A 20,498-nucleotide genomic window follows, 5' to 3' on the forward strand; every position below is an offset into this window, starting at 1 on the left:
GTTTTCGCAAATTTGTCCTGTTTCTTTATTTTTAATGTTTCGTTAAGTATTTATATATTTATATTTTCATATCATGATTCCATGTCTAACGTTATTTTTCTACAATTATACCATGGTAGAAATATAAGTAAAATAGCTCATAAACTATTAACGGGTACAAATAGTTGCACCCTTATTTCTTATTCAAAATATACCCAACAATAATAAGTACTGATGAACCGCAACTGTAATGCCCTAAATCCATCATGTCTGCTTCTACCGCGAGTACCACCATATTCAGCAAAGAATCATCATATAGTTACTTGACCTGCTAGAAATAGTAACTAAATTCAGGACTTTTTAATTACTTAAATGGAGTCACCATTAGCAGTATATGTTTGCCACCATGGGTAACATCAAAAAGTAAGACAAGCATATAACAATTAGTTTGATGAATTTTTTTTTTTGTGCTTATACAATATGAAATTAATACTAATTTTGAAAAGAAAAATATTTATTATCTTAGAATTAGATAAGACAATTTCACATTTGATAAGTCTCCCATTTATTCCTCTTCTCAACTCCATGATTACTTCTCTCACAGTCTGTGTGTATAGCATTCATCTTTCACTTCTTAAGTAAACTCTCTCTGTATGTCTCTTTTACTCTCTCTCCCTCTCTCCCTCTATACAATCAATGTAAAGTGTGATTGAAGAATCAACCAACCAACCAACCTACATTTATATGAACTACTATTATATAGAGATTATTAAAAGGTAGCAAGCTGGCTGAATCATTAATGCATCAGAAAAATACCATGCAGTATTTCTTCTGGATCTTGACAACTATCAAAGTCAACTTTGCCTTTTATTCTTCCACAGTTGATAAAATAAAGTACCAGTCACATACTAGATTCAACAGTATCAGCTTGCTCCCTCTTTTCAAAATTGTAGGCTTTGTGCATAAATCGAAAACCATTAGTAGTAGTAGTAGTAGTAGTAGTAGTAGTAGTAGTAGTAGTATCATTGTCTCTATTAATATTATTGTTGTTTATAATTTCAGGTCCAGGATATAGTCAGTACTTCTTTTCAAAGAAGATATATGAAGTAAAAGGTTCTAGAATTAATCAATTTTCAAGGAATGAACTTTTCCCTCATTGCCCATATTATGTAGATGCTATGGTTTATTCAGAAACCACAAAGAAAGCATATATATTTAAAGGTAAGAAAGTTTGCATTTTATTTTTTTTTTTTTAATTCTTAAAACAAAACCATATCACTTACTCTGTTGGCCTCTTTTTGCTAAACTGTTAAGTTGCAAAGATGTACACAAATCATGATCAGTTGTCAAACAGTGGGATAGAGGATAGCCGCAGACACAAAGACATGCGTATACATACACATACACACTTACATATGTGTGTGTGTGTGTGTGTGTGTGTGATGAGCTTCTATGTAGTTTTCTTCTACCAAATTCACTTTCAAGGTATTGGTTGGCTTGGGGCTATAGCAGAAGATACTTGCCCAAGGTGCTACACAATCGAACTGAACCCAAAACCTGATGGTTGTAAAGCAAGCTTCTTAACCATACAGCCAAGTCTGCCCCTATAATCATGTTCATAGCATAGATTTCGCAACTGTTGCTACATTGGCACCAGTCATGCATAAAAAGGTTGTTACAATACAGCTGCAGATTTGCTATATATTCTGATTAACAAAGATCAAAATTAAAATAGGTAAAGAAAAACACTTGAGAAGCATCCTTAAACTTTTAATTTAAAAAATAGCAGATAATTTTCTAAAAATGTGTGTAGAATATTAAAGACTGAAATTTTATTCTTAAAATATTATTTTAGAATTTTTAAAACAATTGCAACATATTGATTTCTTTTCTTCACAGGTCATGAAGTGTTTATCTATCTTTATCAAAATATGAAATTTCGCTTCCTAGAACGCAAAATATTTGGAAGAGATTTCCCTAACATTCCAGAAGCTGCTTTTACTTATAAGGGAAATATATATATCTTAAAAGTGAGTATTTATTTTCTGCATCACAGGCACTCATAAAAAGTTACATGTGCATGTATGTAGGTATATATATAGATGCGTGTTTGTGTGTATCTGTATATATATATATATATATATATATATATATATATATATATATATATATATATATATATATATAAATATGTATGTATATATATATATATATATATATATATATATATATACTAGTGTACAAACAATTAAGTATTTATACACAAAAGGAGTGACCTTTGGCACGACACCTTACATGCTAAAAAGGGCATGGATTTGAAAATATAATGTATAACTATGCAGCATGTGTATTTTCGGTACGTATTAGCTACATAATTATGAATTAATTTTAACGACATCACTGATAAAGTACAGATGACAAATTAATTTATTTGCTCATTAATACAGAAACTCAAGTTTGGGGTTAACTATAAAAATATCTTTTATTTTCATTCTCTTTGAAATTGCTTTTATTCGTAGTTTGGATTTTGACTGCCTTTTCTAGTATGTAAGGTGTCCTGTCAAAGTCACTTCTTTCATGTATAAATATGTAATTGTTCGTACATTATTATATATGAAAATATGTTGTCTATTGACTTTATTATGCATGCTAGCCATCGGTATGAACATTTTTCTACACTAATTATTTTCACAGTGTATATATATATATATATATATATATATATATATATATATATATATATATATAAACATATATATTATATCACATTTTATTATATTATATTATAATCAAATTTTTATTTTGAAATTATTATCAAATATATAAATGTAAAATGTTCTAAGAACACCTCTTTTGAACTTTCAGGATAATTTTTTATATCTATGGAGTGAAGAAAGGAACACACTTGTTACTGACCATGTTTTTCCTATATCAGTATTATGGAAAAATATCCCAAGTAAAATAGATGCAGTTTTTGAATCAAGAAATTCCAACTATATATATTTCTGGAAATGGAACATGCGTCACATGATGTAAGTTTAAAAAACATTTTATATTTCTTATATCCATGCATTTTCTGTTGGTTTTTTTTCTTTTTCTGCTTTTATTGTTTTGTACTCAATTATTTACCCTAGGTAAGATATTTTTTTATATTGGGGCAAGTATAGCAATGACACTAAGAAGTTTGCTTTATATGAGTGTTTAATGCCATGGGTCATGGATTCATCTTACTATTCTTCGCACCTGTCTTGAAATGCCTCCGCAGCCACTTGGCTGAAACACATAAATAAATAAATAAATAGATAAATAAATAGATAGATAGACAGACATATATATATATATATATATATATATATCATTATATAATGTTATATGACATTATATCATATCACATATCATTATACTATATTATAATATATAATATTACATGACATTTTATTATATTATATTATACTATATTATACTGTTGGAAGATATGTTTTTATATCTTGATGTATGCTCCTCTTATTGTTATCCACTCAAATGTGAGGGAGTGACTATAATATGTATGTATGTATGTATGTATGTATGTATAAGCACAAGTGCCTTATTGCTTTGACAACATTTGAAATCATTCTCCTGTTGTACGTAGTTCAACAATGTAACTTTACATCCGTTTTACTTTTGTTGATTTTTATTGATGATAAGAAAAAAACAAAAATAAGTTTGCAATAAACTGATTTGACATCAATGATCCTTAACTGGCTTTAAGATTAGGAATGAAATAATAACTTGGCTTTAGGATTTTTGTTATCATTGAAATGTCGTGTCTCATCTTGAAGAAACTTTCAAAATACATTTTTCATTTGACATTATACAACTTCCTGGATTAAGTTATATATTTCCCCTCTTTGTATTGATGAGCAGAAATTCAAACCTCATCAACATAAGCTTCATCGACTGCACTTGTCAATCCAACAAAGGAATCTTTATGTAGATATTTAACCTGCTAGAAATACCAGACAAATTTCCCTTACAATACATTCTACAATTATGAAAGAAAAAGGGCATACTCATTTGTGAAGTTTAAGATATCCTATGTCTGAATGAAAAAATAGTATACCCATCACTAAAATTCATTCGATAATAGATCAGATACACAGGCTTTTTGTCTGCTAAACAATAGCAAGCCACAAAAGACTTGCAGGAGCTAGCAACTAAGTTTCTCTCAAATCACTTTTCACTGCCTTTAAAAAAGAAAAGATATGTTAGATAATATACTAATAAAGTCCTAAATAGAAGTGTTTTTAAAGAAAAAATGTTCAAGACTGTAAGAACTTTGATTTTACACTTGTTTAATCAGAGTTGATCTGCTACTAACCGACAATTACAGGGAGAAAAAAAGCACATAGATGTAGCCCCAGATACACTATTTCTAAGAAGAAAAAAAAATTGGTGAAATGGTTTTAGTATATTTGATCAAATATACTAAAACCATTTCACTTAGATTTAAATTTATAAACAAATAAATAATTAGAATTATTTAATATATTTACTTATTTTTCTTAATTTCTTATTCCAGGTATTATCAAGTGGATAACAGCCAAGGTGGAGTTGTCAAGTCAGGAAACTTTAAGTCTTTCTTTGGATTTTGTCCTGTATAAAGTAATGATTGTCAAAATAAGATATTTTGTTACAAAATCAACATTATCATAACCATTGGTTAATATGTTTGTGAGCCTAAATCTTTACTTTAAAGGAAGTGATATTCAAAAATATACATGTGTGTCTGTATATATAGATATAAACATATAGATATAATATATATATATATATATATATATATATATATATATATATATATATATATATATGTACTTTGTTACCATTCATGAGATTATTTTTGTAATATACTCTTTTTTTTTTCTTTTTAACTCAATAAAATAAATAGGTCTTTTATTTTATTGAGTGTGCAAGTGTACATTTTGGGTTGTATTGCAATTTAAATGCCATCAACCTAAAACAATAATTTGAAAAGAGAAACTTTGAAATTTTTCTCACAAACCTTGACCAACAATGACAATAAAGGAGGGACCACAAAAATAGATATTAGATACTCTGGTTGCTAGAACAACTTTATATATTTATAAATATTTGAAAGCTAAATCTGTCACTGCTGGTACACTAAATTCTTAAATAGAGCTGCTGGTCTGGACATAACTAGGATGTTTCCTCCTTGGCACAATGGAATGTACCACAAGTAAAAATTGACAGCAGTACGATGCTTCATTAAGATTGTGTGCTGCTAGAAGAGTATATAGAGTGATAGAGGAAGGAACAGTATCCTTGTTTTCATTATATAAGTTTACTAAATGTGAACTATTCAATAACTTCGGAAATGGGTTGTACCAACTAAAGTCTTTTTGGTTTTATGAAGATATTGCCAAGAGGAATATGAAGTAATTATTTATGTGGTGAAGTTTGTCAAAACAGTTATTTATTTACAAAAAAAAAAAAAATGATTTTATTTAATTTTTTTATCTTTTATCTATATTATTGAAATTCTTTTAAAGTCCAATAATTTATGTTAACATGATTTTTTTAAATTGTTGTAAATCGTGTTCAAGTGAGGAAAAAGAAACAAAAATGTGATAATATATATACATAAAAGTGTATGTAAATATGTGTATGTACATATTTATATATATTATTGATTTAATTCAATTTTATATGATTTATTTATAATACCAAGCTTTTTTTTTTAAATTTAATGTATCATATTTGCCAGATATTTTTTTAATGAATGCATACTTTTGCTCAGGAGAGGAAGATTAAGATTAAGTGATTCAAAAGATGTGATAGCATGCATGTATGTGTATAAGTAACTACATGTTTGCATGTATAATATATATAGTGTGATTATAACTAAATTGTCTGAAACTTTGAAGTCACTGTCAATAATATTCTTGTCTAAGAATAATAAATATACATTTATATATGTGTGTGTATATGTGTGTGTGTGTATATATGTGTGTGTCCATTCAAATTGTACTATTCTGACGTCATATTATATTTATCATTTATATATATTTATATATACACACGTATGTGCATAGCTATCTGAGTATGTATCTGTGTGTGTATGTATAACATTCTATTCTCAGCTGTGCTTTTTCTAGACTATTTATTATTCTGTAATTATTTATCAGAAATTCTGTCCTCTGTCAACTATGACATCATTATTTATTTACTGATATTTTTAAGATATGTGTTTTTATATAACTGTATATGTACCTCTGTGTGTGGAAATTCCTTTCTCTGTATATCTGATATACCTTTAAATCAATTTCTTTTTCTTTTTTTTATATATATATATGGTTTGCCAGAATCAGTAGAGCATTGGACAAAATGCTTTGTGGTATTTAGAAATTAAAGGCATTTCCCTTTAATTTCAAACCCTGTAGGTCTCATGTTGCCTTTCTCTCACCTGGAATTTATTTTATTCATCCAGAGGTGAATTGTCAACAGATGTTTATATATTTCTGTGCAAGCTTGCAAAGACCGTCCAATGCATACATGCATGAAATAAGACAAAATTATGATGATGATGATGTATATTTAAGTATGTATGTATACATGTATGTATATGTGTGTATGGGTGTGTCTGTGTCTGTGTGCATGCACATATACATATAAATGTATATATGTATTTTTTATAGCTATATATACATATACATTTATATAAAAATGTATATGTAGATATACACATATACATATGTACATATGCACATACATATATATATATATACATATAAACATACAAACATATATATATGTGTGTTTGTGTGTGTTTATGTATGCATGTGTGTGTGTATGTATGTATGTATGTATGTATATGTAATATTATTGGAAGTATTAGAAAGTTCAATGGCTATTAGCTTCATCTGAAGCACAAAACCACAAGAATTCCAGCCAGATTAAAACTCTCACTGAAGAGTCTGACAATGTTATGCTATTTATCATTGTGCTTTATCAATTGGCACATAAAACAGAAAAGAAAACCAGCCTGCTTTTTGTCTAAGCAAAAGTGAGATTAATGTAATCAGAAATTTCTGGAGTAGATTTATGCAATGAAATCACCTTGGAAACAAAATTAAATAGGCAACGTTTTCTTTTTATATATTTTTTATCTTTTTTATAATCATTTAGTGCTTTACAGCACATTGATCCGTCCATGGTTTTTATAGCATGTTTGTTGAAAAGAAGTTACAAGCTTCTCACTCAACTCTTCACCAGGTCATTGCGAGTAGTCTCAAACCAGCGTACTGATTCTGACAGAGCAGGAAAGAGAAGAGTCAACCTATGTATCTGATTGTTCATTATACTTGTTGCCTAGAGATGGATGAAGGCTAAAGTTAACCTTGGATGGTTTGAACTCAGAATGCAAACAGCCAGGTCAAATAAAACTGTTTGAAATAAAGAAAAAGACTTTAAGAAATAATAAAAGTCTTTAAGACTGTGGCTGATAGTTTATCCTGAGAAAAACATGTTTATATGTAAACATCTGCAGTTTCCCATCCAAGATAAAACTTCATTGCAAAGTTTTGAACTTTCCAATATTTTTAATATAGTTCATGTGCATCATATTACATACATCATATTACGTGTGTGCATATATGCATATATTATTCATTGTATATCCACCTTAAGTAAGATATATGGAATGCTATTCTACATTGATTCTGCTTTTGTTACTAATAAAGAAATTTTAAGTAGCCTGCTGGTTATTTGTGACACCAGTGATTTGTTAATCACTGTCTTTCTACATACATAGGGGCAAAATTTGTCTAAGCATGTAATTTATAATGAATACTATCTACTGATGATGTGCAAAAATGCAGAAATCTAGAGTTAGCAATTCTATTCTTGTTTCCAGACACATTTTGTCTACTACTGACATGCTTCTTTGCTTTTTAGCACTGTACATCAAGATGAACGGTGCAGTTTTGTGGTTTTCTACAGTATATCCATACTGTGATATACAGAATGCTTTTCTGATCTAACCACTAATCATATGTAGTTATACACACGTATATATAAAACTACATATGATTTGAGTATATGTGTGCGTATCTGTGTGTGTGTGTGTGTGTGTACTGTTGGAGTGACATTCTCACCTTTGATAACACAGAAAATATAAAAAGAATGAAATCTCTTTAAGTATTTTTTATAGAGTATATAACTTAACATAATTTATATTTCCTTTTTGGGTTGTTTATTTTATATTATAATGTCTGATGTGATAAACTAAATTTTTTTTTTTATATATGTATAAATAATGACGTAATTTTCAAAAACTTGTCCATATAAACAAGATTTTGAAATTTTAAACATGATATATTTATAATTATTTATTCAATTTTCTTGGAAATAAATATTTTAAAATTAATATATTTGTTGTACTTCCTTTATTTCTCTATTATTATCTACAAAATATGAAAATACATATAATACACTGTAAGTTGAGGTAGATGCAAATACAGTGAGTAGTTAAAAATCTTGTTACCAGTTGAAGGACCTCTTGCTACTATAACGATGCCCTTAAATGCTCATGTGGAGATAGAAAGTAACACCTAAGGGATCTTGCAGAACACATATCAGAAAAATCTTGTTAATTACTACCACATTCAGTATGGATGTAAAGGCTAATATAGCTAAAGAATTCTTATACATAGTATGCAGGCATTTTCCCAGAGAACTCAAGAATTATAAAATGTTCCATAAGGATTTAATGGTTAGCTACACTTCTTAGAACTTCACCTTGCCTGTAAAACTAATATAATATGAAAAGACACTGAAGCTAATGAAAATTAAGTAGATCTCAAATGTAATTCTAAACAAAAGCAATAATTCTATTGCTCATCAACTAGTACACCAAATCTCTCTACCTAATTTCTTAACTATGCTTTTTCAACACATCCATCCACTTCTACATAACCACATTACTTATCTCTCTATTTATCCATAAGCAATTATTTTTAATGTGTATTTGATTTGTCAACTCATCAGCCCTGCAGTATTTAAAAATCGTTCCAATCGTTTCTGTGAGAGGGGGGAGTGTGTCTGTGTGTGTAACAGGTGTCGTGGGGCTCAGAAAAATGTTTTGTGAAGATAAAACTTTCAATAAACTTCTCCATTCTCTCTCTTCTCTTTCTTCTTTCTCTCTCTTTCTCTCTCACTGCTCCCTCTTCTCCCTTTTTCTCTCTCTCTCCTGATTCTCTTCCTATCACCAATCTTCAATTGCTTCCAAGAGCAAAATACTATTTACCCTAGTCTAGCACACAACTAACAAATCTAACATCGTTCTGCTTGGGCAGTTACTTCAGTGATTCTGTTGAATCTGCGTAGGTGATTTGCACTAGATTTGGTTATATTTAATACCGGGAAAGTAGTGGCTGGTTCTTTATCATTCTTTGGGATAATTCAAGCATTTATGTAAACATAGGCACAATAGGTAATATTTGTATGGTAGCACAGATAAAAGACGTCCAATTTTGTGGATTGTATTGAAAGGATGCATCGAAGCGTCTCATCACCTGAAAAGGAAGTTTAGCTTTAAGAATATAAGTATTTGAAATTTACACACACACACACATATATATACATATATATATGCGTGCATACACACACACACACACACACACACACACACACACACACAAACACACATATATACATATATATATATATATATATATATATATATATATATATATATATATATATATATATATATGTATATATGCATGTATACATGTGTGTATGTGTGTGTGCGTGTGTGTGTGAATACATATACATAAATTTCAACAGACTTCTACACGTGCATAATTCTGATACACATTCTCACCAAGTTAATATTCACATATCTATGTACGCGTTTACATAAATATATATATATATACACTTTAACATCCATAAGGGTATAATTTCACACACGTACACACACAGATAGATAGATAGATAGATAGATAGATAGATAGATAGATAGATATGGACATGCATATATTGGACCGCTGAACTCTATACGCTATTTTTTCATTCTTTCTTTGTTTATTTCTTCATATTCCTTTCTGATGAAGAGCATAAGCTTGAAACGTGAAGGACTTTTTCATTTTACCCGAGCGTCAAACTAATACGCTTGCTTGTTGTTCATAAACCTGTCTTCGTCTTTTATTTCATATATATATATATATATATATATATATATATATATATATATATGCCGTATGTCGACCCAACAGAGGGACCAGCTATCCGAGTTGACAGTACCAGGGTAGATAAAGCAATTAAGAGTATGAAGACAGGGAAAGCCCCCGGCCCATCAGGAATCACTGCAGAGATGCTCAAAATATCTGGCAGCGTTGGCTACAGCCTAGTCACCCGTATTACGAACCAGGTGATACACGAAGGAGTCATACCCAATGACTGGTGTAGCAGCACCATAGTAAACTGCTACAAAGGTAAAGGTGACGCTTTAGATACTAATAATTACAGAGGCATCAAGCTGTTAGATCAGTTTATGAAAGTTACGGAGAGGGTCATAGCCCAACTAATTAGGGAGCGAGTCAATTTAGATGAGATGCAGTTTGGGTTCGTGCCAGGTAAAAGCACCACTGATGCCATATTTCTAGTGAGACAGCTGCAGGAGAAATATCTAGCCAAGGATAAACCTCTGTACCTGGCCTTCGTTGACATGGAGAAAGCCTTTGACAGGGTCCCCCGATTCCTTATCTGGTGGTCAATGAGGAAACTTGGGATAGAAGAATGGTTAGTGAGAGCTGTGCGAGCCATGTACAGAGATGCTGTCAGTAAGGTGAGGGCTGGAAATGAGTACAGTAATGAATTCCGGGTAGAGATAGGGGTCCACCAAGGTTCCGTCCTCAGCCCCCTCCTATTTATCATAGTCCTCCAGGCGATCACAGAGGAATTCAAGACAGGTTGCCCCTGGGAGCTCCTCTATGCTGATGACCTTGCACTAATTGCGCAGTCACTATCAGAACTAGAGGAGAAGTTTAAGGTGTGGAAGCAACGACTAGAATCGAAGGGCCTTAGAGTCAACCTAGCAAAGACCCAAATCCTAATAAGTAGGAAGGTAGATAAAACACAAACCCCTTCAGGTAGATGGCCCTGCTCAGTATGCAGTAAAGGAGTAGGTAGTAACTTTATAAGATGTACCCGGTGCAAGCTATGGACACATAAGAGGTGCAGCAATATCAAAGGCAGATTAACTACGAAGTTAGTTTTTGTATGTGGCAGATGTTCAGGTGCAATAAACACTGTAAACAAACAGGAAACAACTTCTATCTCATTCCAGGGAGAAAAACTAGAGGTAGTCGATAGCTTCCGCTATCTGGGTGACCAAGTTAGTAGTGGGGGTGGGTGCGCTGAAAGTGTAACTGCTAGAATAAGAATAGCCTGGGCCAAGTTTAGAGAGCTCTTACCTCTGCTGGCAACAAAGGGACTCTCACTCAGAGTAAAAGGCAGACTGTATGACGCATGTGTACGAACAGCCATGCTACATGGCAGTGAAACATGGGCTGTGACTGCTGAGGACATACGTAAGCTCGCAAGGAATGAAGCCAGTATGCTCCGCTGGATGTGTAATGTAAATGTGCATACCCATCAGAGTGTAAGTATCTTGAGAGAAAAGCTGAATATAAGAAGCATCAGTAGTGGTGTGCAAGAGAGACGATTGCGCTGGTTTGGACATGTGGTGAGAATGAATGAGGATAGCTGCGTGAAAAAGTGCCACTCCCTAACAGTTGAGGGAACCCGTGGAAGAGGTAGGCCCAGGAAGACCTGGGCTGAGGTGGTGAGGCAAGACCTTCGAACATTGGGCCTCACCGAGGCAATGACTACTGACCGAGACCTTTGGAAATGTGCTGTGCGTGAGAAGACCCGGCAAGCCAAGTGAGATCGTTGCCAGGGACCCTGGACTGGCTCTTGTGCGGGTGGCACATAAGATGTACCATCCTGAGCGTGACCGTTGCCAGTACCGCCTGACTGGCCTTGTAGGGTTTTCGAGCGAGATCGTTGCCAGTGCCCCTGGACTGGCTCTTGTGCGGGTGGCACATAAAAGACACCATTTTGAGCGTGGCCGTTTTCGTGTGGGTGACACGTAAAAGCACCCACTATACTCTCTGAGTGGTTGGCGTTAGGAAGGGCATCCAGCTGTAGAAACTCTGCCAAATTAGATTGGAGCCTGGTGTTGCCATCCGGTTTCACCAGTCCTCAGTCAAATCGTCCAACCCATGCTAGCATGGAAAGCGGACGTTAAACGATGATGATAATGATGATGATATATATTCTCTTTTCTGTCTTTTACTCTTTTACTTGTTTCAGTCATTTGACTGCGGCCATGCTGGAGCACCTTCTTTAGGCGAGCAAATCGACCCCAGGACTTATTCTTTTTGGAAGCTTAGTACTTATTCTATCGGTCTCTTAGGCCGAACCGCTAAGTTACGGGAACGTAAACACACCACCATCGGTTATCAAGCGATGTTGGGGAGACAAACACAGACACACAAACATATACATACGCATACATATATATATATATATATATATATATATATATATATATATATATATATATATATATATATATATATATGTATATATATATATATATATATATATATATATGTATATATATATATATATATATATATATATATAGATATATATATATATATATATATATATATATATATATATATATATATATATATATATATATATATATATATATATATATATATATATATATATATATATATATATACATACATATATATATATAGATATATACGACGGGCTTTTATTTAATTTGCTTTGCGGGAAGGACTGTTCCAACGAAGTCGCGTATTGTCCTTGCCTTCGAAACGCGGGGTAGATGGAACAGGGACAACTGATGAAGGGAAATTTTCTTTATGTTGCATGTCTCGTTTCTCTGTTTGTCTTTTTTTTCGTTGTTAAAAAATAAAATTGTTTTCTGTCTTTGTCTTTATGTTTCCGTTTCTCATTGTGTTTAACGTTTTTTTGTGATGTCCTGTTCCCATATATGCATGTATGTATACATTTAGATGTCGGTATGTACATATATGTATGAATATATGTATATATTTATATATTATTTATATATATATATATATATATATATATATATATATATATATATATATATATATATATATATTTGTTTTGCAAGATTTTTTATGTGAAATCGTGTGTTGAAACAGATGTTGTTGTACTTGGGGATGGTCATATTGCCAGTTTAGCCAATAAAGACACACGCACTGTATATTTGGTGTTAATTTGCTTCAGCTTTATATTACATTAATCTTAATCTTATTTCGGCCAGAGTTCTTTCGTCACACGTATTAACAGAGAATATAGGTGATACAGACACTCCCCATACACACATGCACTTACAAAAGACACAGACACATTGAAGGACACGCATGCGTAGACACATACAATAGGAATACAAAATACAAAATGGCTGATAGTTAGCAAGGTGAGACACACATAAGAAAGAAGGAAACAAAGGACCACTGATGAGGTCACAGAAGTGTGACGAAAGAACTCTGGCCGAAATAAGATTAAGATTAATGTAATATAAAGCTGAAGCAAATTAACACCAAATATACAGTGCGTGTGTTTTTATTGGCTAAACTGGCAATATGACCATCCCCAAGTACAACAACATATATATATATATATATATATATATATATATATATATATATATATATATATATATGATATGATATGAGGGAAATTTCTAGCGAACGAACGACCATTTAGATGTTAACTAACTCGTCACATGTGATGTATTGTATTCAATTTTTAGTGTTGCTCGTGGTTAGGGAAATTGGCACTTGAAAAGGTTGGAAAAGAACGGATAGTGCTTTGATATGTTTGTACTAAGAGTAAATTTGTATTTGAAGATAACTGCTGGGTTGCAGCATTATTAACCGGAAGTTACAATTTTAAAATGCGGAAAATGAATGTTTAGCTTTAGCTTACGAATGGGCACACTCTATCTCTCTCTCTCTCTCTCTCTCTCTCTCTCTCTCTCTCACACACACACTCCTTCTCTCTCTCTCTCTCTCACTCCTTCTCTCTCTCTCTCTCTCTCTCTCTTTCTCTCTCTCTTTCTCTCTCTCTCTCTCTCTCTCTCTCTCTTTCTCTCTGTCTCCCACTTTTCTCTCCCTCTCTCTTTCCTCTCTTTCTTACTTACACCTTCATACATACACACATACAAACGCACTCATTCTCACAAGCACAGTCACACACGCGTGTGAACACGTGCGCCATAGAATATGCCTATAAATGGATGAATGGATAGATAGATAGATAGATAGATAGATAGATAGATAGATAGATAGTGAGAGGGAGTTTAAGTGTGTATGAGAGAAAGAGAGAGATTGTCTATTCCCATTTTACCTATCGTGTTTGAATAAGCCATGAAAGTGAAGCTTCAATTGACAACAGGCAAAGATTTTGTTATAGAAGACACCATAGGTGTTCCTAGCTAATTTCGGTATGCTGATTTAAAATACATCCTTTTATTCTTTAACTTGTTTCAGTCATGTGACTACGGCCATACTGGAGCACCGCCTTTAGTCGAACAAATCGACCCCAGGACTTATTCTTTGTATGCCTAGTATCTATTCTATCGTTCTCTTTTGCCGAACCGCTAAGGTACGGGGACGTAAACACACCAACATCAGCTGCCAACCGATGGTAGGGTGACAAATACAGACACATAAATACATATATATATATATATATGTACGACAGACTTCTTTCAGTTTCCGTTCACCAAATCCACTCACAAGGCTTTGGTCAGGTCGAGACAATAGGAGCTATAGTAGAAGACGTTTGCCAAGGTGCCACGCAGTGGGACTGAACCCGGAACCATGTGGTTGGGAAGCAAGCTTCTTACGACACAGCTATGTCTAGATTTTGTGTAAAATGCAAATCACTTAGTAAAATTTCCTACCACGTCCAGATTTTAGTGCAGGTAATATGAAATTTGCTTTTCAAGGATAAAGTAAATCTTCTTTGCCAATTATATACAAATTCTAAAGATTTTGTTCAAAGAAATTTATCCCGAGTATAGTAACGGCTCAACTGTCAGTTGCTCTGTGACAGTCAAGTAGAACGGTTATTGAAGCTCTCTTCTACTAAGCAAGTAACAGGCTATAGTAACTTGTGTGTTTATAGCAACTTGTTTGTTTTGTACTACGGTGTGTATTTCTTTTTCATTTTGTACATCCTAATTATTCCTTTCTACGCTGTTTTTTGTTTGTTTTTCTTTTTTTTTCATTTATAATATGGTAATGCAATCAAAAAGACGTGTTCATGTAAATCACCCACACAACTTCTGCTAAAATTTGTGGACAATATATACCTGAGCCACAACGTAGAAACAACGAGAAAGATTAAACTTGCCTACAAGTTAGGAGAGCATGAGTGGGACTGGGTGTCAGATGTTTGCTGTGCACGGTGCAATGCAATGTTAATAGCTTGGATGAATGGCAAAAGAAAAGCTATGCCATTCTCAGTCCGCATGGTTTGGCGTGAACCGAAAAATCACTTCAATGATTGTTATTTTTGTTTGACAAAGATTTCTGGTTTCACAAAGAAAAACGAATCAAAAATCATGATGTCAGGAAAAAAGACTTGTTAGAGATCTAGCTTGTCACTGTTTTTGGAGGTCAGTTTTAATTGATAGTCTTGTTTATAAAATCTTTGTATATCAGAATCTAAGGCCAAGGAACAAGGAGCAGTGTCTGTTAGGAAAGGGGCTGAGGGAGTCGACAGAACTCAGAGTGGGTATAGTAATAAAACTATCAAGATTAATTTGAAGCAATATAATGAGATTTGGTAAAAGAAGATCTTGAATCAAGATGTTAGTTATTAGTTAAAAGGGCAAGACTCTAGTAAAACCAATGGTGATAATATAGGGGAAATTTTATCATGGGGTACTATAGTTGAATACTTTAAACAATATTGCTATATTGTATATAATTAAAATTTAGGATTATCAAGAAGATTATTAAGAAGAATATTATAACCACAAGGATAAAATTTTTTGAATACTTTTGAGTATATACCAAAATTTATCACAATAGAGGGTGGAAAGAAATTACATAGAAATAGAATCTCGTATTCTACTCTTCCCAATATGGGTACCATCATAGCTAGATTAAATAAGAAGAATATAAAATTAACCAGAGTTAATAATAATAATAATAATAATAATAATAATAATAATAATAATAATAATAATAATAATAATAATAATAATAATAATAATAATAATAATAATAATAGTGCAGTCAGCTATAACGTAAATGAGAATAGTAATATTAATGATGAAGTGGAAAATAGAAGTGACAGTGGTAGTACTTCTATTATAAACAATATAGATTGTAGTTCTGGTGCCTATACGAGCATGGAAGTTATTGGTATGCCTGTTGATGTAGAGGCAGATTTAAATGATGCTACAATTGAGGGTGGGGTAGATAATAACAGACGTGAACATAACATACTTCATAAGAGAAATATTGATAGTGAAAATATTAATAATAATAATATGAATTTTGATAATACTAATATTAATAGTAGTATTTCTCCTAGTTTCAATTGTAGAGTTAAATCCCACTGTCCTTTATTAGGCCGATGTCTTTCCCAGAACGTAGTTTACAAATGTACAATAACTGCAACTAGTAATTTTATATATATTGGTTATTCGATTAATATGAAAAAACGTCTGTACAATCGCATTTCCTCTTTTAAACTTAAACATAAGGCGAATTGTATGTCATTACCAAGTAAGATTTGGGAACTGAAGGAAAGCAGAATTGGGTTTAGCCTTAAATGGGAAATAATAAGAAAAGCACAGCCTTATAGAAATAGTAGATATGGGTGTGAGCTGTACTCTATGGAAACATATGAATTTTTTAAGCATAAAGATAAGTGCAACTTGATTAATGATAGATTAGACCTTAGGGTATCATGCGTACATAGTGTCACCCGTACTTTTAAATATTTTCGAAAGTAGCACGTTATAGGTCTTGTGCTTGAACTGAATTTGATGGAAACTTACTTTTAATATTTTTAGTTTGGAAATTATAAAATATTTAAACTAAAATCTTTTAATTTAATTTAATTCTATGTATTTACGCAGCTGAGGATTGCTCTGCATTTAAATTGTTGTAATGGTTGCATTGTTCAATTAAATGTAGTCGCTTGAAACGATCGTACTGCATTACCTCTGGATATCCTGTCGCTTATTTTGATTATATGTATGTTTATACATGTATGTATATACATATATGTGTATATATATATATATATATGTGTGTGTGTGTGTGTGTGTGTGTGTGTGTGTGTGTGTGTGTGTGTGTGTGCGTGTGTGTATGTATACATGTGTATATATGTGTGTGTGTGTGTGTAATAAGAAACAGAGAAAAAAGACAAGAAAAAACAACAATGCGAGGACGCGATACATGCAAAGTATTAATAAGACGCTCAGAGAAGAAGAGAAAGAGTGGTTGTATTATGTTTCGAGCAAAGCTCTTCTTTGAAAACAAGAGACATAGGAATGTCCATAAGAAAAGGAAGAAAGAGGGGGAAAGAAATCGCCAACAGTCCACGTGTATTTATGGATGGCTGGATGGGTGTGTATAACGTAAAGGAATAGGGATTTGACACCTTGCGCTTGAACTCACAGTTCGCTTCACCAACCTACATGAGTAAAACCGCATGGGAAAAATCCTGGATCAACGCTGCATAAGAATATCTACATTGGATGCATATGTACTGCAAGTGAATGCACTAAATGCACGTAAAGACTATATCGAAGGATATTAGGACATTTATCCAGCAGAAACTCGCATTGGATTGAGATTTAATGAAAACAATACTGTAATAGATAAATTTTGAAGATGTATAAATCACCATTGTTCTTTATGATCTCTTAAAACAAATGCATTGAGACTGAGAACTACACTATATAAAGAACAGGTCCGGTTCCTGTAATACAGACAGATTCCTTTGAGTCAACACATAGACAGATGTGCAGGTAATATCTAACCAAACGTCACAGTTTTACCCATCTATCAGTGTAAAGAAACAATTTCTGTACAAGACCGTTTAAATAAAGAAAATTGTTCATTGAAAAATACAGAACACGTATAAATATGAACGCATAACCAACTTCGGTCTAAGTAGATATCTTAATTCATGATCACGCACCCATCACTATACATATTTCATCTCACTACTTTAGCTTTTGAGTTTTCATATATATATTTATCCCCTCCCCAAAAGATGAGCAATCACCGTCCCTTGTCCCCAATTACCTCCCCTTATATTTTTCTACTTGTTGAATCATTCGTTCACAAACTTCTCCACACAACATGGACTAAAATCTTCTTAAGAAAATACAAAATTACAATAATTTCAATGACATTATTAACGAAAGCGAAACCGGTCGACAAACACAAGTACGCTCACATACATACATACATACATACATACATACATACATACATACATACATACACACGTACACACTCATATCCATGCATACACACACACACACACATAGACACACATACACACACGCACAAATATACATATATATATATATATATATATATATATATATATATATAGTGATCTGTGGTGTATCGTGCTTAATGCAAAATCACACATGAATATTTGTGTGTGTATATATGTGTGAGTGCACGGTTGTGTAATTATATACGTGTGTATACATACGATTATTCATGCATTAACAAATCTCTCTGACGCACCGTTTCTCTCTTCCTTACGCTCTCTCTTTCACAGTCTTTTCTTTCCCTCTCTTACCCTTTCTCTATATAAGAGAAGCAGTGTGTGTGTGTGTGTGTGTGTGTGTGTGTGTGTGTGTGTGTGTGTGTGTGTGTGTGTGTGTGTGTCTGTGTGTCTGTGTGTATTTGCGTGTACGTGTTTAAGTTAGCTACTTAAGATAAGGTTTTGAATTTCCGAACCTACAATTGCGTCATTTTCCTTCCACTTCAGTTTAAAAAATTGTTGCTTGGTGGGTTGGCAGAATTGATGAATTATTTGACAAATTTGCAAGTCATATTTAGATACATCCTTTATATTCTTCATTCAAGTTCTACTGGCTTTCCTTTCCTCCTTATGGGGTCAGTTAAATATATAAGATTTAACTGTTGAAACCTTGCTTTAAATCCTGTCAGTGTCCTATTCTCTTTTTATCCTTTCGCATGGGAACAAAACAGAACCTATTGAGTACTAGGGGACCATATAATTGACTATGTCACCTAAATTTGAGTCATTATGTCTATGTTATAAATAAAGTATTCATTTACAAAATTTCACATCTTTTCATTCAGTTTTTATTTTGTAAACAAAATGTACGCAGAAGCAGTCATTGCCTTGTGATTATGAAGTTCAGTTTGTGATCTTATGTTCCTGATTTCGTTGCTTTTCGCAGAGACATGACAGGTGTCTTGTCACCATATCAAGTCGATCAAAGCTTGGTGAGTAAAATTGAACAGACGGAAACGGTTTAGCGAGTAGTCTGTCGAATGGATCGCCAGTCGAAATAATCGCACTCGTCCTTGGGTGGTAATGCTTCCCGGACTTAATAACAACGCCTCTAGCTTCTGGGTATCTTTAACGGACCGGGTATATATATTACTTTAGACATATACCGTATTCGATGGCATAAAAGATGCACGGACATATGTTAGACGAACCCTAATTTCTGTAGCGCCTATTCACTGAAAATAGCTTTTAGCACATTAAAACTTATCAGAGGCCCTTCTTTGCATACAGAACTGGAAGTGGGTTTTTTAAAGACATTGGGTGCGGGACGTGTGTCATTATAGCCATCAAATACGATATTACACATTGCACTCACACTTTCTTTAGATGGCTGAATATGATTTGGCGCAAGTATACATGCCTAAATGGTTGAACACTAAGCAGATTACTACGCTACTGATCATTACAACTGTTTGATATTTTTTTCTTTTTTGCCCTTTGAACTGTTTTCACTATTGATATTTGCTACTCACTCTCTCTTTATTTTTCTTTCTTTCCTCTATGAGTTTACCGTCTTTCATTTTCTTTCTTTCCTCTATGAATTTACCGTCTTAGATTTTCTTCGTTTTTATTCCATCCTCTGTTTTCTTAGTCATATTTATCATCCCAAATTTCCCATTTTACTAATCCTCCAGGATCGTCAGGTAGGCCTATTTACTCCTATCCTAATTACGCATTTACAAAAACCCATTTGAGTGGGTAGATGTATTATTATATTTATGAGTGTGTGTGTGTGTGTGTGTGTGTGTGTGTGTGTGTGTGTGTGTGTGTGTGTGTGTGTGTGTGTCTTTGTGTCTGTATATGAGTGCGTGTGTGTGAGTGCGTGTGAGTGCGTGTGTGTGAAA

The 20,498-nt window shown here is 32.8% G+C and overlaps 1 protein-coding gene across 1 annotated transcript in view; it reads left to right on the forward strand.

Moving 5' to 3' along the window:
• Positions 1 to 8,407, forward strand: part of LOC106878362 (uncharacterized) — a 12,671-nt gene extending 4,264 nt beyond the window's left edge. The window contains exons 3-6 of the mRNA XM_089360181.1: positions 1,042 to 1,200; positions 1,879 to 2,009; positions 2,845 to 3,011; positions 4,541 to 8,407. Coding sequence (XP_089216307.1) covers positions 1,042 to 1,200; positions 1,879 to 2,009; positions 2,845 to 3,011; positions 4,541 to 4,622 — 539 coding nt within the window. The 3' untranslated portion in view covers positions 4,623 to 8,407. The remainder of the gene's footprint in view (positions 1 to 1,041; positions 1,201 to 1,878; positions 2,010 to 2,844; positions 3,012 to 4,540) is intronic.
• The last annotated feature ends 12,091 nt before the right edge of the window (positions 8,408 to 20,498 follow it).

This window comes from Octopus bimaculoides, chromosome 11 (assembly GCF_046866305.1).
Source record: "Octopus bimaculoides isolate indiv1 chromosome 11, ASM4686630v1, whole genome shotgun sequence".
Classification (NCBI taxonomy): Eukaryota; Metazoa; Mollusca; class Cephalopoda; order Octopoda; family Octopodidae; genus Octopus; species Octopus bimaculoides.